Source organism: Notolabrus celidotus, chromosome 1 (genome assembly GCF_009762535.1).
Source record: "Notolabrus celidotus isolate fNotCel1 chromosome 1, fNotCel1.pri, whole genome shotgun sequence".
NCBI classification, from domain to species: domain Eukaryota; kingdom Metazoa; phylum Chordata; class Actinopteri; order Labriformes; family Labridae; genus Notolabrus; species Notolabrus celidotus.
The window spans coordinates 32,980,235-33,003,603 of NC_048272.1; the positions used below are offsets into that span (position 1 = coordinate 32,980,235).

The 23,369-nt window shown below is 40.7% G+C and overlaps 1 protein-coding gene across 1 annotated transcript in view; it reads right to left on the reverse strand.

Annotated features, from left to right (window-relative positions):
- The window catches only part of nfasca (neurofascin homolog (chicken) a), a 55,389-nt gene extending 38,532 nt beyond the window's left edge, over nt 1-16,857 (reverse strand). Inside the window, exons 1-9 of the mRNA XM_034695149.1 lie at nt 16,758-16,857; nt 14,872-14,977; nt 10,009-10,205; nt 9,566-9,688; nt 6,944-7,114; nt 6,406-6,453; nt 1,601-1,712; nt 597-781; nt 173-304 (exon numbers count right to left, since the gene is read on the reverse strand). Of these exons, the coding sequence (XP_034551040.1) occupies nt 173-304; nt 597-781; nt 1,601-1,712; nt 6,406-6,453; nt 6,944-7,114; nt 9,566-9,688; nt 10,009-10,205; nt 14,872-14,873 (970 nt within the window). The 5' untranslated portion in view covers nt 14,874-14,977; nt 16,758-16,857. The remainder of the gene's footprint in view (nt 1-172; nt 305-596; nt 782-1,600; nt 1,713-6,405; nt 6,454-6,943; nt 7,115-9,565; nt 9,689-10,008; nt 10,206-14,871; nt 14,978-16,757) is intronic.
- Between the last annotated feature and the right edge of the window lie 6,512 nt (nt 16,858-23,369).

A 23,369-nucleotide genomic window follows, 5' to 3' on the forward strand; every position in this document is an offset into this window, starting at 1 on the left:
TGTTTCAGATCATGCTGAACATTTTTAAAACTAAATAAATGTGGGCAGATGTTCTCCATGTGTGTACTTGCCTTTCCTCTCTGGCTCCTGCAAAACTTTTTGAAGTGAACAATAAAGAAAAGAAAGAGATAACACGAAGACAGTTCAAAGTATAAGTATCAGCTCTACTCACTATCTATAGGCTGGCCGTTGATCAGCCACTGGATGTTGGGTTTGGGGTTGCCATTTGCGCGACACACCAGGCGTCCGTTCTCATCTGGTGCCAGCACCACGTTCGAGGGCTTGTCTAGCCAATAAGGAGCCGCTGTGGAGCACAGGCAGTCGGGTTCAGTGATAGACACATACACTTAACAAGAGCGTACTCAGTATACAACCACTGGTTACAAACATGAGGCAGGTTATAAATCCATCGATCAGAAAATCAGTCTACTTCTTTTTTACCTTAGTGAACACATTTCTACTGAGTAGGGGTTAGTGACATGAGTTTATGCTCTAAATTACTCATTCCATGTCTTTTTATATACAGCACGATAACAGAACCACCAAAAGTGAGTGACATCAAGGTGGCTACATCTTCTTCTCCACATGTTTCTCACCTTTGACCTGAACAAAGATGGAGTGTCGCATGCTGCCTAGTTGATTGATGGCCATGCAGACATACTCCCCGGCATCCTCCTCGGACACGTTGATTATCTTCAGGGTTTTGTTGAACTTCTCAAACTTCACTTTCTGCGCTGGAAGGTCCCCGCCCTTCTTAAACCATTTGACAGTGGGCGTTGGACTGAAGTGGGAGGATAGAAAGGAGACTGTTTACATTTGCTCAAATGTGGTTTCCCTCTTCAATAACAGTTGAATGTCAATACATTTTCTTTTTTTTTTGAAAGAAAGTAAAAGTATGGCTGAAAATGTAGAGATAGAAGTGACCAACAGGTGAAAACAGAGCTCATGAAATACTGTTAATATTAAAAAATCTGAATTTGTAAAAACTAAATTAGAAACTAGTCAACAGTTGCATGATGGCAGATGCTTCATGAAGCAATTTTCAGTTACAAGAGTGTTGTTTAGAAAAATACGCAATGTGTGCCATGTTTAGTGATCAGTGCCACGCTTCATTCTGCCTCTTTGCAAAGGAGAACTAATTTAAACCGATGTCAGGGTAATTAGCTGAAAATTACTTCAAAAGAGGATAAAAAAAGTTTAAGAAACACTTGTATGTTCCATCTTATCTTATGCCGAGGTCAGACACAGTCTAAGCACAATCATAGCCCGACCCGTCAACCTCATGACAGACCAAAATCGAACATCTATAGTTCCTAAAATTTGTTCCATCATGTCATTGATGTTGACCAATGAGAGCACAGAGTGCTCTGCACCTGTAAACATCACCAGTGTTAACAAACAAAATGGTGAAAGCAACAGAAGAATACTGAAGTCAGTGCTACCAGATGGAACAATGAGACAGATGATGTGTCATCGATGGACGACCATGACTGACAAAGAGAAATTTAGCAAGAAATAGCAGACACACTGCAGCAACCCGGTGAGCCTCATCCTACCAACGAATCTAAGGCTGGTATCATGTGTGTGTTCGTGAACTCACAGTCCAGCAGCGATGCACTCCAGCAGCAGTTGTTCGTCTCGTAGCACCATTTTTGAGCTCTCTGTTCCCAAAGGTGAGAGGAAGGTAGGCATGGATTCGACTACTTTACGGCCTGAAGACAAGCAACAAAGACGGGGTTAATACACACATAAACACACACTAAAACACAGAGAATCAAACCCAGGAGCACGACTGCTTACCTCAGTACCATGACTCATTTTCTATAAGGAGCTAAACATCCTATCTACTGGCTCAGCCACATTATTCCAACACTACTATTGCTCTGATCATTTCCCTGTGGCTCAGCTCCAGCTGGCTTTGGCTCTCTCTGCAGTCTGCTGTGAGGCCAGCACGCAGCCTGTGAACGGGTTTAATACCCTCTGGCTTCTCTCAAAGACGGGCAGTAAGAGATGCAGGAAGAACAACAGGGTCATTGATCTTGATTTATGTTTGCCAAAAGATCAGAGATTGCAAAGATTGGCATTAAAAGTAGAATAAAGAAGATTATAAAAGTTATCCCTTTGTTCTGATGTATTTAGATAAGTTTGACATCCATATGAAGTGTTATTAGAGTCACAGATCTGATTGTATTAGCTTTCTACCCCATGTGAAACATTCCCAAAGGCTTTGGCTAAAGCAATAAGCTGCAGTAGACTTCTGATTGTTGCCTTGCCAAAACTGGAACCTTTTGAGCAGAGCCTTTGTGTTTCCTTGAGCTGACTTTAAGGTTGGAAGACTTTTATAAACAAAGTCCAATCTTCTGGTGACTTTAGACGATCACTGAGGGACAATTAAGCATCCATATCACTTGGTTGATGGCTCGGAAGAATTTAGCACAAATTGTGAATAAAAATCTGAGCGAAAATTCATCAAACTGTTTGTTTAGCTGAGCAATCTGGGACGTGAGCAAACTGCCAAGTGCTGACTGTGTTTGCATACTACAACAATGTAAGAGCCATTTCAATCAGGCATTCAGTGGGTTTGACTCTCCCTGTTTATGTACAAAGAAGAGGAAACACTTTCTCTGACTTATACACACTAAAAATAGTAAAACTACTTTTGCTCTAGCCGTATTAGTTCCTCTTTTATGGAAATAAAAGATACAGTTTTGTTTAAAAGGTGCTGTTTTTTGGAACTAATTTGTTTGAAATGGCATCACAGTTCAGCTGCTTTCAATGTTTCTTAGTCAGCTTTCATTTCAGCTGCTCTTATTTCAACCTGTTAGTTTGACTACTTTTTAAAAACACAAAACAGTGAGCGTTTAAGACATTCAGTCTAAGGAGGAATTACAACTTTTTATTCTTCTCCTTATTTTGATAATTAAATGTTAATTTCACAAACACATAATTGTTGTTGTGAGTTTAGAGCCTGTATTTGAGGGTCAAACCGTGAGTGAGAGCATCTGACAGCTGCTGCTGATGCACATAACTGAGCTAGAACAATAAATCAGAGCTGACCCAGAAAGTCTTCTCTCATACACTGATCTGTTAAGACTTTCTATAAGTACTAGGCTTTACTTGATTTTTGCAAGACATAACCCAGAAAGTGCAAGCTGCAAAGCTGACCTATTATTTTTGCTTACAGTGTTATCATTCCTTAACAAAGCTGAGACTGTTGCACCACAAAACAGAAAGGTATTACTTCTGTGTGGTTAAGGTTTGGGCGCTCAGTGGCACATTTTTTATAGCTTTTTAATTTTTGCTAATATTGTCCTGGAGTGATTGATCCTCATCTGAGTGAGGACAAACATTATAACAAACAAACCTGTACCTGTATCACTTTACACAGATAAATCATATCTCTATCTGTATATCTGTATGATGATACATGTGCCCACGGGGGTCTCCCGTAGGCCTGTTGTCCTTCAGGTAAAAACCAGGTCGCTTAAAATCTTCTTAAGGTATCTGTCTTGATCGGTCTTGATTGCTCATCCAAAAACCAAAGAACCAACATGCTGAATTTCTGAGATTTAAGGGGAGTCCTCTGGTTGATATAAAGTGGCCAATTTGGTTCTTCACTCAGCATTAACTCTGATTATCTCTGTCTGACAAACGTTTCTTCCCAGTCTGATTTCTTCAAGGCATTTCTGTGTCACTACACTGAGATCTTAATATTTACTTTAATGAATACAATGTTATTCAATCAACCAAGTGATGATCAAACCAATGTAAATAATATCCTGGTTTGAGGCCTTCATTTGAGGATTTCATCAGAAGTGGGGGTTGACATTTTGCTTTTTGCTCCAAAAAGGGCTTGGACCATTTTTTAACAACAACATATAAACAATCAACAAACTAAATAAAGTTTGCAACACCACCAGTTTGAAACAACCTCTTAAATAAATGTATCACAGCACAACATATGAATCAACATACATGCTGAGTACAACACTGTGTGAGCAGACAGCTGCAGCCTGCTTAGAATTGTAAAGCATTGAATTAGCATTAGCTTCCTTTGGGATGCAGATCTGAATGGGATTAAAGCATCTGTTAGCGGTTAGCTTCTCCAGTGGCCTTTAAACAGACAGAAGAGGGTGTGGAGGATGTGTTACAGTTAGTGAAACAGGGAGGAGAAGGCGAACGACAACAGGACAAAATGCTGAAAAGAAGAAGAAGACATCGAGTGTTAGCTGAGATTAAAGTTCTTCCTTTCACGAGTCACTACAGCAGCAGCACCTACGGTGATGCCATGAGCACCATGGAAACAACACACACAACCTGCTAATGATACTGGAAAGGCAGCCAGGACGCTTTGTAGCTTTTGACCCTTTCCTATCCAAGAGTTATGCTTTACATTACTCACATGTGTGCATGAGAGTGCTTTGAAGCAGTCGTGTTGGAGCATGATATCCACTCCTTCTAAGAAATATGTTTGGGAGCAGAAAGCTTATTTCCATACAAACATGATTATTAATGACCTCAGCATGAATACAGACTGAATATTCATCATGTGACCTAATCCTCCCTCCCCGCCTCAGAAGCTTCATTCTGCTTTGTCACAGGGATCACGGGGAGGATCTTCTCTCTGGGGGACATGTCCCATCTAGCCCTGGGCTTCACTGCCCCCCATCTCAGCAAATGGCCCATATGCTGCCACTTTGGGCTGATCTCTCCCCTCCAGCTATGGGCTCTTTTAATAGGTGTATGCCATACTGAGTTCTATGTGCAATATATTTGAATTGAGGGTAATTTGTGTTAATTACTGTATGTTTATTCATTTTGTGTGATCATTTAACACTGATTGAAAGGTGGAATAAACAGATTATGGATTAAATTAGATGAATATTTCAGCTGTATGAGAGTGTAAGCATGTGTTAGGGTTGTAAAGATGGTGCTTTGTCTGTTATTGGAAGTAACATCTGGTTCACTTGGTCATTGGAGATGATGTTGTTTGATTTTAATATATTTTTAATGAAAAGCTGACATTAAACTGACGGATTGAGAAAAAATGATTGTGTAGCTTCTTGTTGTTTGAAATTATTTTGCTGTTGTCAGCTGTCTGATACAATGGAGTATTTGGACCACATCAAAGAAGAGACAATATGAGATATGGAGAAAAAAAATGACAAGGGAAGAGTAATAACATGAATAAAGTCATAAACTTAGCAGTATAAAGTCTTAATTTTGTCTTTGATTAGCCTTTGGGTTTTATTTTGAAGGGGAAGATCAGGAGATCATCCAGCTGCCTGCACTAAAATGAGGAATGTGGGTAATCTTTGCAAATTTATACTTCAGTATAGGTTACACAAATAATTATACATAACACAGTTTTTTGCACAGTCCTGATACTTCTAACAACGTGGTGCTGATGTGCAAAAGATCAAGTATATCAATACTCATGAATGCCTGTTCTTAGAATGAAGCTTTCATGACATGGAGATCCTGAAAAGTGTCCAAATATGAGAAAAATATGAAACACAACAACTAAGGATTTCCTGATCTCGATCCAAACTATCAGATCAGAGACATTTTTTAACTTAAACAGGATTGGCGATTAGAGCCGGTCGTCTCAACTGAGAAAAAATTTGCAGGAGAACGCGAACACGCAAGTAACTTAGCATTAGCTACCCTGTGGATAAAATGTCAGCAGTGTTGGATTATTTAAACTAGAGAGTGAAAACAGTCACTTGCAAGATATGCAATATCATCCTTCACAAGTGGTATCAGTCTAGGCGAGTTCAATACTACCAATTTGATATGACATTTAAAACTAAACATCCAACAGAATACTGCACAATCACTATAGCAACAGGAGAAGCCTTCTGCGCCAAAGTAACAGACTCTGGACTTTAACAGGTAGGATAAATATCCTCAAGAGAGTTAAAGGGCCGAAAAGATAACAGAGAAGGTGTTTGAATTCATCGCTTTGGACAACCAGCTCAGTCTACAACAAATTCTGAATTTGCATCTGACTTTCGCAACAATTCAAGCTGGACTTAGTTAAATGGAACAAGTTTAAGACATCTTTTAGTTGCTTTGTTAACAATTATTTGATCAAGACTCAGCATAACAGATGGTCAATATTAAAAGAATTTGACCAAAAATGAGGGCCAAAAAAGCTGATAAGGACATCTCCCTGATCTTCATAACAAAAACCCTTGTTCATATTTTCAAAAGGAAGCAAACAGTGAGTTCTACATCTTGAGAGAGCGGTTAGGAGGTTAAAAACGTGCGTCTGGAGACAGTCTGAGGTCAGTGCATGACCTTAGCATCACTGAGCTAGCAGGTTAGTGTGCTCGGCAGGCTAAAGTGCGACACGACTAAGGCGGACAGAAAACAGAGCCGTCCAGAGATGAAGTGACTCACCACCGTACGGGTCAGTGGCATTGTAAGATGTGTCATTATACGGCTCGTCTGAAAACATAATCACACACATTGCATCATCAGTCTGCACACAAACACACAAAGAGTATTATGTGAAAATAAAACACTTCATCCTCTTTGTTCCGCAGCGCCCTGAGGAGACATTAATAAAGGTTATGACTTCACACATCTCATGTCATGTCCTGTCATCACCTCTAGATGGTGATATGTCATATTTCATCTAGGTTGTATCAGAGATCACTGCACACACAGTGGATATGGAGAGAGAACAGAGGTCAGTTCTAAGAAGTGAAGAGTAAGACGAGAACCACCTTTGTGGTTCTGTAAACCCAGAGTTAACCCTGAAGTGACCTCAGTAGCTGCAAATCCTGCTTTGTAGTTCAGGCTCCAGGACCACAAAGGTCACAGGATGGTCACAGCAGTGTTAAATAAATAAGATATAAAATATTGATAAAGTTCATAAATGATTTATCTGCAGTGTTTGAGGATATGACTATACATCTTTGTGTTGTGAACTCACTGGTCTGAACTCTGAGTGTGAAGGGGTTCTTCTGCTGGATGGTGTGTGTGAAGAGGAAGCGAGCGTTGCAGCTGTAGTCGGTGTGAGCATCTTTGGCCAAAACGTTGGAGAAGTAGAGGTCACCGTTCAGACCCATGGACACTCTCTTATCCTGAGGGATGGGAATCATAGCTGGAGGACAATGAGAGAAACAGAGAGGGAATCAACCACAGGAACACAATACATTTTAACAGAAGCTAATACATACATGAGCATTAAGATATCTTGAGTTCTCAAAAAATCTAAGTTTGAGAGAAGAGACAGATTGGACTGCAGCAGAGAGGTATGAGAAAGAGAAACAAAGTTGAAGGACCTATTTTATGACACTTAATAAGTTCATATATCATGCATACTGCATGCAAAGTGCTTCCTGTGTACGATCAGGAGCAATATGTCCCAGTAAAGAGAAACAATAAAAGATTTCTACTCTGGTTTTGTCTTTTCTCATTGTGAGGTCGTCTTTGTACCTCGTTGGAAACGCCCCGGCCTTCCCTCGTGTCTTCCTCTTGTTTTGTGTTTTAACTGAGTTTCCTGGACGCTGTCTGCTGTTGCATTATTGATTGTTGCCTGCCTCCTCTTGGACTCATTTCCAATAAGCTTTGTTGACCACACTTCTTTGTCACAAATACTTGTTCTTGCTCTGCTGTCGTCGTCTACATTTGTGTCCCCTCTCCCATATTCCTGTTTTCATGTTTGCACCAATTGTGACATAAACATCTGTTTGTCAAAGAATGGCAAGCTAACCTGACATCTTACATTTATTACAAAGCATAAAAATGATACAAATGTTGAAGCAGAGACCCCTTTGAGGCCGACCACTAGCATGTGGATAGCTGGATACATATATTTGCACATACAACTCTGTTCCACGTCTGTTCACGTTAGCCCTGGTAGCCCTGTAGATGTGTCATTCTACAGACGCTACAGGCAGATGTTAACTTACAGCACGCAAACACAGACGCCAAGAAAGAGTCATCCTCTCTCCTTCACTGCACCGACTGACGAGAACCGTATGGCCGTCAAGACAACGCCTCAGGACCAATCAGCAGCCCAGCCAGCAGTCCTAATCACACGTCGGCGGGATACAGTGTCTGGGCTACATGCCACACTGAAACGATGTACAGTAGATGATCTGAGTGTGTATGTCAGCGTGTGTGTGTGTGTGTGTCATACGGGCTCTTCACTGAGACACTAGAGTTCACATCGGGTGAGAGGCTTACAGCAGCACTTGTCTGTGTGTTTAACTGGGAGGAAAATCTTTGTTTTGGTGAAGATGTTGAAATGTTTTCTCCAAACAAATCATTTTCTGTTAGGAAAAGGAAGTTGTCTTTAATAGAAGAAACCCATTTTACTACTTGTTTTAATCTGTGTTGTGGTTATAAACTGGCGGTGCCGTCATTGCACCCAAGAAGTTTCAGCTTGATCCGCTCTGCTGCATTTCTTCCCCCCAGTATACGTGCTAAAATAAATACAGCTAAATATCTGAGTCAGCCAAAACATAGCACAATGCCTCCTCGTCCATTACAGTCATAGCAATCATAATCTGGGATGCCATTTTTGCAGTTTGTAATGAGGCTAGTTTGCAGAACAAGCAAAGGCCTAGATTAGCAACCCAAGCTGAAATAGCCTCTGGTTCCTCAAGGACACCAAGAACTCCAATGACTGTAACAACACATTTTGCAGCAAAATAAACTGAACTCCAGAGACAGAGAACATCTATAACATCTGTTTCCAAACTGTGTACATATAAAGCTTAATGTGAAAATCTTTAAAATCATCTTTTAAAAGCATTAAAATAGCATCCTGTTGGACATTAAATTGCATGAACATACACCCTGCTGCAGCATAACCCACTTAAATTAGGGAAAAAACCACAGAAGGGAGAAGGAGAGTAACAAATGCAAGAGTATATGTCTTCTAAAAGCTGCTGACACTGAGCGAGACAAAAGAAAGAGGGATACAAATCCAAAACTAAAGATGACACTGAGGTCACTGGAGAGAAGCTGCTCTAAAAATAAGGAAATAACGTAATCTCTAGATGACCTTGAAGACCTCGAGCTGATCACAATGTAAACAGATTCAAACAAATAGAAAGCACTTCCAGCACCAAGATTATTTTTCTCTCTGAATGCTGACTGACTTTGCCTTTTGTGTTGCACTGATCATGCAGTCAGCTGTCAAAGTAAAAGGCCCTCAATGAGAGTTAAAGTTCTCTTAGCTAAACTAAAAGCTAATATGAGGAACTTTTGGTTTGTGTCGGTCTTTGAATTATTATCTTTTTTCTTTGTTGGTAGTGTTTTTGATTTGAAAAAAAAAACACTCAGCATAAATCTTTTTCATAGAAAATGCAAAACTGATTATCATCCCATATGACACTGACCCTGTTGTAGAGATTACGGGCTGCCATTAAAAATAAAAATACAGAATTATTACCCAGCTTCACCAGGCTGTGTTAGATCCTTCATTCCCATTAGCCAAAAACCCATAAATTCAATGATTAATTCTTAATAGCAGAAGCCACCTTAAAAGCTCAGTCATCTCTGGTTTTTAGTCAGGAGATCCGAAAATATCCGGTGTGCTTACCACTGTTCATCCAGAAGGTGAAGGGAGGAGGCAGGCCTGGTGGGGGGTTGCAGGGGAGAATCAGTGTTGAGCCCTCAGTTACCACCACTGGTTCCAGCACCTCTTTAGGCCACAGAGGAGCCTCTGAAGTGGGGGAGCAGAGGGGAGGAGAGGAAGGGATAAAGGGGTGAATTCATGAATGAAAGGCAAATGATCCAACTGTTATTGTTTGATAAAGAAGACTGATTGGGTTTGTAATCTGAAACAAAGTGTAGGAAATTTCTAGTGACTGCCATCATGATCAATAAATATGTGAAATCGCAATACTATAAGAAATCAAAAACACTTCATAAATTTGCAGATTCTGATCAGGATTTCTGTTAAAGACATCCAACACATTAACTGGATTGCATTTCTACAACCAAATGATATTTTTCAAATATTGTGTTCCTCTGTGCTCTTACTTGAGACCCGGAGCAGGATCTTATTGGACAGAGCCACTCCAAAGTCGTTGGCAGCGAAACACTGATACTCTCCCTCGTAGTCCTCTGGTCGTCCTCCGCTGCGGAAACCGATCTCCAGAGTCCCCGAACGTTTTCGCATCGTCACTCTGGGATCTTTCCCGATGTTGAAAAACTTCCCGTTCCTTCGCCATGAGAACCTGAGACAAACAATGAGAGACTTAGCAAAAAAAACAGGTAGCTGGAAAAACAACTGTTACTGTCTTTTCATCATTCTTGTTAATAACCTGAAATCCAATGTAGCCACCAAATTCAAACATTCAAAAGAAGCACACCAGTACTTAGCTCTACAAGAACCATTCATCTGACTACTATGTTCAGACAGGAACAATCTACAGAGGTACTGTATATTGACCATGCTCACAGGGCAGCCATAAACTATACACCTACGTTGTATCAAAGTAAGGACTCTGACTAAATGGGAATCATTTCACACCTTCTTGACATTAACAGACAGAAAGCAGAGTATTTGCACTGACTATAATCCTGCAAGCTCCTGAATGACTGCATAGTTCTTATCTCATTCTGTTGCATCTTCTATATTTCTCTATATTTGATTCTCTACTGTTTATTTTGTCTTGTTTACCTCACCTCTTAGTAGGAGTAACGCTGTTTTCAAGCTTTATACTTGTTGGGTCATTGCTCTTGGACCAAAAACACCAAGAATAATTCCTTGAATGTGGAAATCTACTCAGCAATCCACCTGACCAGGTTGGGGTTTAACTTGAGAAAAGATAAAAGTGATAAAAAAAAACTAAAGATCCTTTCTTTTCATAGGATCGTTTATATTTAAAATAACATTTATCTGAGAGGTCTCCCAGTTTCTCGATAAAATCATTTGCACTTCATTCAACTTAAACCTCTTCACCCTTACAAGCATATTGTGATTTTAGTTCTCATTCACTTTATGTTGTCTATAAATCATCTGGAGACGAAACACCTCCTGCACAAATAATTCACAACAAAATCATCTTAGGAGTTTGTGTTGTGCTTGTTTTACTTGTCCTTGTTTTAAGTGTTCATTTGTTTGTCTGTACATTAAGATCACTGTAAAGAGTCAATTTCCCTGTAAACCCTCACAAACTTGGCCAGTAATACTGATTCTGACTCTGGTTCCCTGTTTGAGTTTAATCTTGAAAAATATGCAGGAGAAGGGTCATTCAAATATTTTGTGCATGAAAACAGACAACAGACACTTTAATTGTTTGAGTCTGCATATTTCTGGAGTTGTATGTTGATGGAGTTAAACAGAAGAAATAACTCAAATGTACTCGTTCAGGAGGAGACAATGAAGGCAGGAGCAGCATGTTAAAAGTTCAGTCACCATAAGAACTCCGACTCTTAATTGTTTCAACAACCAGAAAACGTGAAAGTCTCCCGCCTGTCATTCGGTTGCCATCTTACATTTCTCACCCGGCACACGACAGCAGCACAAAAATCTGCCACAGCGCACGCTCTCCATGTGCGTGTAATACTTCTGCAGCTTAATCCTGCTCCATGTGGTGTTTCCAGAAGGCTTTCTGATTAGTGAAGAACTCTGAATATGCTTACATAACCCGCCTCTATTTTTAGTGATGATCCAGGATTTATCAAAAAGATGTTTCCTGTATTTTTTAGAGAGTTACAGTTGAACCAGGCCGCTGTGTGGAGCTGCGCGGTGCTCAGCCTGAACAATGCACCACTATTAAAGAACTGGACACGACGACTGTGTGTGGAAGTGTGTGTTTGATTGTGTGTGTGTGCAGTGAGAGACTGATTGCAAGTGAATAAGTGAGCGATCCTTTTCGCTGAATGTTTCATGAGCATGAATAGTCAACAGAGTGCATTATGGGAGCACAATGCCTGTCCTGGGAAGGGGGAAGCCTGTATGTGTGCATGCAAGAGTGGTTGTAAGTGCCTTATTGTGAAGTTGTGTTAGTGTGTACATGTACACAAGAATCTGGGTGAGCGTGCACAAGCGTGTTTGCGTGTGTTTGTATGAGTGTGTGTCTTATGTAAAGCCAATCTGTCTCCAAATAAACAATGCACCACTGTCCTGGGCTAGTCATACCCCCAGTGATGTAACCACTGGAGACCCTGTGTGTGTTCGGTGTGTGTGTGTGTGTGTGTGTGTGTGTGTGTGTGTGTGTGTGTGTGTGTGTGTGTGTGTGTGTGTTTAGGCCTGCTTCTGAGAGAGACTTTGAGACTGTGAATACTTTGATGTGTATGAGCTGTATGTGTTTGCATGATTAAGTCTGTAGCAGCCTTTAACTTTGCTCGGTGTCACTGAACCTAACCTGTCTTTCTGAGAACACTGCAAGCTGATATTAGTCAGATACTACGGCCTGCTGTGCATTTCTTTTGTAGTTTGTAGTTAAGTTAAAAAACATAGACCACCCAACTCAGCAAACGCCACAAATAGAAAATAAAACTGTGGTAAACATGATTGTTAATCTGTGAATAATCTAGTTTATGGATTTACTTCATGCATGGACTGGATAGTGCCACCCTTACATCCAAATATGGCTCAAAATGAGCAACAAAGATGGTGACCACCTGAACTGCAAATGGCAGTCCAAAAAACATAGGAGTGACATCATGGTGTTGGTTGTAATCTAGATTAGTCTATGTGGTGTGGCAGTTTCACAAATAGTTAAAACATGGATGACTGAATTGATCCAGATCCACTGAGTCATCAAATATTGTATCTATAGTTTGCCCTCTCTGCTCCGGGCGAGGGACACTCCAGCACATCCTGAGCAGCTGCCCGAGGGTCCTTGGGGACGGTCACTACCGCTGGCATCATGGCAAGGTACTTAAGACAATTGGAGAGAGAGTCTCCTCAGTCATAACAAACATCAGGCTTCACTGCATCTCCAGGAAGCATATGATAATCTTTAAGGCAGGGGAGCAGCCCAAATCCTGCGGTTGGCATAATCTCCAAAGCACAGGAAGGGCGACGGGCTAATGGTCAACTTGGACTAACAACTCAAGTGTGTGACTCATCGCAGCAACACTGTTGAGACAAGTCATCATCATCCTGTCAGAGGCCTCAAACAGCTTGTCCTGATACATGGATATTGACCTGGGAGGACTGCACTGAGGAGGATGGATGGAAAACAGGGGTGGTAAGCACACTGCCATCCAGTGAAGTGGGCTGCAGAAGCTTTGCAGGCTGCTCCCTCCACAGAGCCTACACTCAGCTGAGGAATCAGCTATTAAGACTGCAACAAGGATGGCAGAGAAGCCTGTGAATTTGGTCCATGTTTATTGTTTGGATTCAGATGAAGAGAAGGAATCATTTTCATCGCCAGGAAACGAAACAGAACCACAAATAGACGTCAGAGAAATTACAGGAAGGCAGAGAGAGTTTAATGGGTTCACAGCAGCTGGAGCAGACAGCCAGACAGAGCGACAGAGGTGATGAGGTGGAGAGGGTGAGGGGGTGATGGGGGGTTGGGGGAGCAGAGAAACATGGTGAGAGCAGCAGAAAGCACCACATGTCAGGCTAAAGCTGCAGAGGGCAGACAGACAGGTGTCATGCTGAGTTTATGAGGCAGGAAAGGAGCTTTGGGGTACGACATTATTCTACCAGAGGAGAGGGAGGGGTCACTGAGGAAGTGAGGGCTGTCTAGGGAGGAAATGTGTTATTGACAGACAGACAGAGGGGGGCAGAGTGGCAGAAGAGCACATCTGAGCAGCACTGTCATCCCGCATAAGTCTCACTGCCAGATAGGGTGAGAGACACGGGGCAAGAAGACACCAAAGACAGACAGACAGGGCAGGGTGAGGACAAAAGTAGAGAAAAGACACTAACCATGAGGTGTTCACAGGCTTTTGTCCAGGCTGCCTGCTGCATGTCCTACAGTACTTGTTTTCTATTTGACTAAACATGAGCTCTGTTTACTTTAAGGATGCCATCAAGGTCTAATGTTTGGCCTGTGAATGGACATCCGAAAAACGTGGCATTTCAAGCAGATCTGATGTTCTTGTCAGATCGCATTACAATCCCTTCGTCATTTTTTAACAACCTAACAAAACTGTAACTTTGCGCATTCTTTGATAGACCTAAACCTCGTCTGACACTTCAAACAAAGATGATGTTGTATTTGTTTGTAATCATTGGTTTGAGACGAAACACTAAGGTCCACTCTCTTCTTCAGTGTTTATATCAGTGAGCAGTGGGACAAAGTCATCCCATTGCTGAGCCAGCATCAGCCGTCTGTCTGATGATGACCAACAATTTGGGTGGAAGATTGCTCAAGTCTGCCGTTATTCATATCACATTATTTATGATCTAGGGCGATTTTGCTTAGGTCTGCAGAATCTTGACAGCCACCCCAACCATTGTTTTTTTTAAATTCGCTGCTATCATTTGGTTCTGTGACACTGGAAAGCAATGAAAAATCACACACTGGGATACCAATACCACACAGGTACAGAATCAATGTAAAAACCCAAAGGCATAATGATGGAGAAGATGAGATACAGTAGTGTTGCAGAATCACATTATAAAAAGTACAAGTACACATTTTCAGTTTGCTTTGTATCCTCCTTAAACATGAGATCTACATTTGTCTCTGCGGTATGATCTGTTCCTTTAAATTAAAGAGATTAACGAGTGTGCTGTAAGGGCCCTAATCGTTGAGTGTTTCTGTGTGTGTGTGTGTGTGTGTGTGTGTGTGTGTGTGTGTGTGTGTGTGTGTGTGTGTGTGTGTGTGTGTGTGTGTCTGTGTGTCTGTGTCTGTGTGTCTGTGTCTGTGTGTGTGTGTGTGTTTGTGTGTGTGTGTATGTGTGTGAGTTTGTGTGTGTGTGCATAATGCTTACATTGGCACTGGGTTGCCCTTGGCCTCACACTCGATGATGATGTTGTCTCTGGGGTCAACAATGTAGTCCTTCACTGACTGTTTGATTATAGTGGGGGGCTGCTTCACTGTGGGGGGAGGGGAGGGACAGAGAGAAGGTTACAGGGATGAGGCTGCCAACAGAAAATACAAATAAACAAACATACACAGACTCACACATACATACTCTTTGCATGCCCTCTCTGACTTCTCTAGAAAACATCTTCAGTAGCTCGATAAGCTGATTTACACGAAGCTTTACTAAAGCTCAATGTATTGATTCATTGTGTAACTGTCATAAAACTTGGTGAGGAGACGCTCATGGTTATGGAAAGTTTAATTACACTTGTGTTAGTGTTTTTTACGTTATCTCCCGCCGTTCCTCCTCTACGCTGATAATCCAATAAAGAAAAATGGTCGAGCTTTATTTAAACTACTCTGAAAATGAGCACTTGAACATAAATCAGCACATTAGAACTTACTCTAATGGCAGAAAGCATGACCTATGTCCCATCTGTTATCATGGAGGAGACGGAGTTTGTGACCTGTACTGCAGGCAGTCACCAGGGGGAGCTCTTTATGTTTTGGCTTCACTTTGAGGAGCAGTTGTGTTGTCAATTATTTTGTCCAGTCTATGGTCTAAATCTACAGATAATTAATAATTCAAAGATTTTGTAACACTATTTTGTCATTATGTTTTTTCCCATTAATCATTAACGTTATTATCTTCTTTTGAATGATTCATTCTTTTGCCATCTTATCAACGTTTGTAGTTTGGATGGTTGAACCACGCCTGCCACTGAAGAGCTTGTTGATGTGCAAAAATCACAAATAAACATTCTCACTTTCTTTTTGTTTACATCTATTTTTTAAGCCTCATGAATTTGTCTAAGCCTTTCTCACATTCTCAAGCGTAAACAGCTCATGGTGTCCACCTCCAGCTGTGTTCAGTCTATTATACATATTTAATGGCTCATTTAAGCCAAACTCCTCAGCAACACAGACCAACAACAGCCAACATGTCTGTGCCCTTTATACTTTTCTAGCTCACTGAGCCCTGCAAAACACACTGTACACGGACATACACACACACACACACACACACAGAGACACACACACACACACACACACACAGACACACACATACACACACACACACACACACACACACACACACACACACACACACACACACACACTCACTGTACACAAAAACGGAAGATAACAAGCACCTCAGAGGACTGTCTGCCTGCTAGATTAAAGGAGGAGCTGGATGCTCTAAAAGAAAGCTCTGTGACTGGACTACGAGATGAATCCCTGACACAGATGAAAGAACAGTTTCTCTCTCTAATTGAAGCTTTTCAGCTAATCTAATCCACAGCACTGTATAATACATGTTCCTCATGTTGCTGTGGAAACCATAAGAGTCTTCCTATAGCAGGCTTGGTTGTGAAAAAAGCCAGGCCATGAGAGATAATTGGTATGGAAATGACTCTTCAACAAATCTGCTTACAACCCGTCCTAAAACACAAAGAGACTTTAAAGTACATACATGTCAGGATGCTGGTGTTACTCAGTATAATGCTGTATTTAAAATTCACATTGATAATTTGTTTCTAACAACTAAGGATCTATAGGCATATATTCATCCAGCAGAATACTCCCTAAGTCTGTGTAGTGTAAGGGCGTGTTTTGCTTCAATGAAAGGAAGGATGACCAAACTGTGAGTATCAGTCCTTCAGTGTGTAACATCCAGCCTATTTCACGGTCAATTTATTAAATGCTTTTGAAACATCGCAGGCTCAAAGCTGTAAGAGACGCTGGAGGAATAAAAAAAAAAGCAGTGACATGTTGAAAAGAAACACTTACGGTCTTTCAGGATCTTTGCTGTTAGTCCAACGTGAGAGTGAGACAGAGGGGACACAGAGAATTTGTCATGTGATTGTTAATCATATTAGCAATATATTAGTATCTACAACACTACAGTACAACATGAACACACCCTGTTATGTTGTTTGTTATTCTGTGATTTAGTCCAGTGGTTCCCAGCTACTGTGTTTCAAAAGTCAACACGAACTTTATTGTGTGATTAAGTACATTTCAAGACTGCTCTTTTATGGTGTTTTTTTGTGTGTTTTTCTGTCTTCCTGGAGAAAGGCAGAATAACATCCTGCACCTTTTCAGAAGAGGTGAAAACCACTATAACTCTGAATTATCAGCATGGATTAAAATCATGCTGGAAGACTTATCATAGGAGCTTTATTGTTGTCTCTTGCTGCAGAGCTTGCTATTTCATTCAGTTTTATCCCCAGTTATATTTAAATAATTTATTTTTAAGTATTAAAGGCAGAACAATGATAGGTGCCTCCTCCTCACAGCAAGACAGGGTGCTTCCAAAGATGGAAGCAGAAAAACTGAAGCAGTATTAAGTTGGTCCATAGCATGTTTGAGAACATTTAAATCCAGTTAGTTGAGAACCACTGTTAAAGCTTACAGCTATGTTCTATATGTGATGAATATATAAAAAATGAGGACGGGAGCTGTGAACAACAAAAGAAAACAGAGAAACAAAAACTGAGGACTCACCTGTAAGAAGTTTCCATTTCAGCAGAGGAGGAGCAGAAAGGAAGAGAAACAAACACATGTCAGGTTTCAGGTTGAACGACAAAGACTGGGACACAGAGCTGCAATTTAAATAACAGAACAGAATGATTACAGGGAGGCCACCGTATGAAATTAATATTTGCTCATTTCTGCTTGTAGGATTATGCATTGGATGAAACCTGGGAAATGTTACTGGACAACCCATGAAATCTATCACCAAACACTTAGGAGTTAGGTATACTTTAGATGATACAGTGTGAAGTGTTGCGAAGCGTTATTCAGTTTCACCAGGACTTCATTTCATTCATACCAATAAGTAGGAACACTTTTTCTTCAGATACAGATGAGGAATGTGCAGGTTTAGTTGACTACAAGATTAAATGTTGTCATGCTCGCTTGTCAACAAAAGAATTATTAATCGGTTAAACAAGTTATTAATATTTTTCTGATGTAGGCCTGAAATGTGGGCACATGTTGTGCCTGAGCTATAACACAGCCACCAGAGTCCTACTATATATCTCAGTTGTAAACAATATAGATGACGGATGGCATCTTGTATTGCGGCGCAGCATATTTTGATTAAGAACAAAAAGTAATGTGAAGCTATTTTCATGATTTTAGAAGAACATGTGAGCAAAATAAATCCGATGTTTTTACAGTTTATTCCATATTTCTTATCCTACCCCCCTGATACGCCTCAGTGAAATCATTAAATCTGTGCATGTACAGATACTAAGAAGAAATATGGACTTCCTCACTTCTATCTATCCCCCTCTCCGCTTACACAAAGGAACTCAATAATGAAGCTACTGCGTGTCAGGAGTTTGACCTTGTGTCTCTGTGACAGTTACTGATGAGCCTTGACATGAGGTGTTCAGTGTGTGCATGTATGCTGCTCTGTACTGCTGAGGCTGTTTTGTCTGTATGTTTTCATCCAGCTTATAATGATTCTGCGTTTTCAGCCTCGATACAACTTCACAGATTTATCACACAGTCTTCATCATATGACCTTTAGATATTAGCATGCAGAGATAGTGTGTCCTGTAGGATTGTGTGGAAAGCATTCATCAATAGAGGTCAAGAGGGCAGTTTGCTATGAAGCAGATAAAGAGACATAAGGAAGAGTTGGGGGAGGGGGGATTCTCATTAAACCTTCAACACTCTGCGGTGCCTTAGTTGGCTCTGATAAAACACTACAAGAGAAGAGTCACCAGGGAGTTCACGTGTCATGTAGCATCAGTTTTCCATATGAAAATGTGATGAAGCACCCCAAGAAGCTGAAAATGGTTCACTATCGATTAGATCTGATCAGTACGTCTGCCAGAAGGACCCTGGAGGCGTTCATGATACACTCTTAATATACATACTTGATTTGATTCTGGTTCTTTTGTCAGAAAATGTTCAGCAGAAGTTGTTTTTTGACATGTAGGGATTATCTTGCACCAGAAAATCTGGGAACTTAATCTATTTCTGTCTTTACTTTTAAGCATAAATGTTTAAAGACGTACTTTATGTACATTCAGTCTGACCTACCCAGTGTTTCTGCTTTGCTTATTTTAATATTGTTTATTGTTCGGCTTTGCTGTCCTTCTTGATAAACAAAACCATCAAACAGTGATATTTAATGAACACTATCTATAGCCCCTAACCATTACCAAAATAAGATCAATAACATAATGACCTACTGCAACAATTATAATTTCACACACTGATCTTAAAATGATAGTGTCTCTGTTATAAAAACTGACACAAATCAAGAGTGTGAGCTCACCAGTCTCAGTGCTAAATAGTAGATCACACTTGTGTGTTCACACCTCCATGAAGCCTGGTTTATAGCTCTGCGTTGACTCTATGTCGTAGTGGCTGATGCCTAAACACTTGGAAGCAGTTCATTTCTATGCTACTCAGATCGCCTGTTTCCAGTCCCGCTAGAACTTCTGCTTGCTTGTCCATAGGTATATGTGTCTCTGAGTTAACTATAGTGACTAAGTGTATTGTGTTAAATTGGAGCTGATAAATGTTGCCGTTGATCATACAGCAGTTATTACAAAGAAGAAAAAAGAGGAGACATCGAAGGGGATGGAAGGTACGACTGATGTATGGTGATCCTGGAAATGTTGTAAAAGCAGGAAATTTTATGCTACCCAGCGGAGCAATCACAGGATTTGAGGTCTGCATCTAACATTTTGGAGTAGATGCACGTCAAGCTTTATGCCAGGGCTTTTGTGTTGAAACAGAGCTACAAGGACCTATAATGTTGGCTACGCTGTCAATTTGACACAGATGTATAAAAAAGGTTTTCTCCTGAATCTAGACTGTATCTAGTCTAGATTCTAGATGTCTAGATGTATCTAGACTGCTCTCTGTAGATAGAAATCCCAAAGCCCTCATCGTTTCCCACACTTTATTGTTGCGAAGGAGCAAAACAAAACACAACATCGGGGTCAGTTTCTGTTTTGTACTCGCCCCTGATTCGCTAAACCACTAAATAATCTGTCAGTGATTCAGGGGTTCTCTGTATGGAAATCATGTAGGTCCAAGAAAAACGCTAACTTTAAGTTTGGAGGATGTCTGCAGATCAGCTTCATTGCTTCTTATAGCAGAAGCTTTATTTGTTACCCCATTCTTCTTAATGTCTCCCTCCACATTCAAAGGTTTGATCTTAATCTTACTTAGGATACAGTTTGTATATTTTCTATTCTATGTTTTCTTTAATCATTTCTCTCATTTCCATCAGAAAAATGTTTTTAGTGAATTCATATAGAAGTGACGGGCTAATACTATCCGTCAGAAATAAATCAAACCTTGCCCGTCACTTCATCACTGAGTGCTGAATTCATTAAAGAGAGGTCAGTGTGTTATAAGGGGAATTATACAATTGGTTCCTGTTAGGCATGGTGTGCGTTTAAGTGTGTCTCTGTGTGTGAGTGTGTATCAGATCAATAGGGCATCATAAGTCCAGGGTTCAAAGGTCAGGCTTATAAAAAAACAGAGCGAGAGATGGCACCATAGGAGGGCTGAGAAATAATAGACTAAGCAGCTGACAGCCTTCTGCGAGTGTGTGTGTGTGTGTGTGTGTGTGTGTGTGTGTGTGTGTGTGTGCCAGGTGTCTTTGGGCCTTTCTCAGTATGAAATCATTTTTCATTGTACAATTGTGAAACATTCATCTCAGCCGTAAGAAAGGAGTCAATGGGTGTATGTGTGTGCATGTATGTGTGTTCTAGTAGTGTGTGTTTGTGTGTTATGTGCGTGACCGTGTGTAGTGTGTGTGTTGTGAGGTTTAAGAAATAAAAAAGGCATGACTTCTCCTTTTCTCCTCTGTGCTTTTGTTCGATGTTCCCTCAGGAATCCATTTAACAGCCGAACCCAGTCGGGCTTTTATACATGTCATTATAGACAGGTATAAACATGTGTGTGACTGTGTGTTAGAGTGTGTGTGTGTGTACATGTGTGTGTGTTCAGAGTATATTAGGATAATATATTAATGTGTGCATGTTAAAATCAATGAACCCCTATCATCTTTGAATTTGCAGGGACTGAGCCACCCGAAGTGACACACCATCACCTCGGGATATGAAGCCGTCTATTCTCATGATAATCTGATGTTAATGGGATCACTGCCTCAGCTCCAGCAGCACACATAGGGTTTCATATCTCTAAGAGGAATGCACAAATGATCTGAAACATCTGCATTAACTTTATGAATGAAGTGAGAGTAAAAAGAAGAACTAAAATTGACAGTCTGAAGAAAAAGACAGCCTTAGTATTTTAGAAATGTTCTGTCTCTGATAGAACTCAAATCTATTTGAATGACTAGAGGATGTATGTTTCATTATCTCTATCCTATTTGACGGGTTGTCATCAGAGCATCTGATCAATCTTATGCAGCAATACTGTTAGACGTACCAGTGTTGTTTCCAATTTGATATTATCTTACTAATTTTAAAACTAATGAAGTCTCCCCTTGCTGGCCTTTAAGGATGCATGTTTAAGTACTTTAGCCTTGACCTCAATTTAAAACCATAGAGTACCACTACACGTTATATACAGTATATGGTTAAAACTTCTGATTACAGCAGCAGATTTAAAAGACTCTATTGAAATGGAATTGCAGTTATTAATAGAGATGGGCAATGATTTTCAAATGTCCGAATATTCATTCACTTTGTAAAAAATGAAGAGTTAATGCGAATATTTTCTCATTTTAAATGCACAATTCTTCATCGTTTTCACAGGTGCCTGGTTGTAATACTGTATTCCCGCTATACTGTGGCTATAGAGCATTTTAAAGCTGCTTGCTAGCCGCATTAAGTAACAAGAGAAGAAGAATGCTACCTGCATTGAATAGCAAAAGAAGAAAACATAAGCTACAGTCGCTGCAATTTGCTCCATTTACTGAATCTCACACCACTACACACATATTTCCATAGACAGAGCATGGCTGTAAAATGTAAACACACACGCCACGCCGCGTCACAAAAACACTGACATAAAGATTGAGACGGTCACTGTCAGTGCTTGCTGCTAGCATCACCTCGTCCTGCTGCTGGTTAACGAGACTGCCACACCAAACGGGACAGCTGTATGTGTGTGTGTGTGTGTGTGTGTGTGTGTGTGTGTGTGTGTGTGTGTGTGTGTGTGTGTGTGTGTGTGTGTGTGTGTGTGTGTGTTTGTGTGTGGTAGGTGTTTGTAGGTGTGTGCGTGCGTGTGTGCGTGTGTGTAGGGAATTTTTGGAATAATTACTGAATAAATGCCGATTATTATCGAATAGTATTTTGGCTTCAAATGCCCATCCCTAGTTAATACCAGTTTAATTTCCATTTAAATGTTATGTTGTGAGAGAGGTATGAAAATCAATAAAGCGGAGCTGAAGATATCTTGACTGCAAACTCTGAAAACACTGATTTCTACATTGATGTCGTCTATCTACGTCTGCGTCATTCATTCTTAGATATGCATATTAAGTGACACTTTGAATCCATGCTTTGACTTTGTCTGTTATTACTCCACATGAAAAATGTGTCAGGCATACTCTACATAACCTACAACATCCCCTGTTTGAATACAGTTTGGGATCTTTGCTGTACACCATGCATCTCTCTAAACACCATGTCTCCTGTCTGAATCTTTCCTGTGACTTCAAAATGCAGAAACCAGATTGTCTAATGGAGTGATAAAGGGCAGATAAGCTCTGAAGTTATCTGCCCTTTACTAAAATGCTACACTCTACAAAGAATACGAAGCAACTGGAAAAGATTTCTAGTTTGTTTGTTTGAAGCGTTTGTAAAAAAGAAAATGATTGGGGGAGTCTGAGCTCATGAAATATAACTCATGAATACTCTAGTGCTATTTCTAATCAGTCATTCCTGGCTTCACCTTGATACACAAACCTATCTGCACCATCTCTCAGCCAATCTCCCTTTAACCACATCTAGTCCTGCACTTTTTTGAACGGTGTTGGTGTTGCCATTTTTCATAACATACTGTGTTGAAGTGAATCTGATGATTCCTGAGTGACTTACGATCTTGTGGGACTTCAATTGGTGCTGCTTCACGCCACAGTAGCAGAAGTAATGACACGAGAGCCAGGGCCGTCTGCCCGCCCTGCCCCAACATTTCTCCCCCTCCGATTGGCCGGCCTTGACCCGCACCTCTCCTGATTGGCTAGATGTTTCTCCTGACAGCCGCTTCGGGGACCTGTGAGTGCAGACCCAGAGACAGAGACAGATGGTTAGGATGGAGAAAGAGTGATAGACCATAGAGTATACAGAAAGAATAAACTGTTTGTGTGCGTGGGTGAGTGTGTAGCTGTGTTTGTATTCTGGCACGAGAGTGTGTGTCGACTCTGGCCTACATTCACAGCTGAGTCCCTGTGTG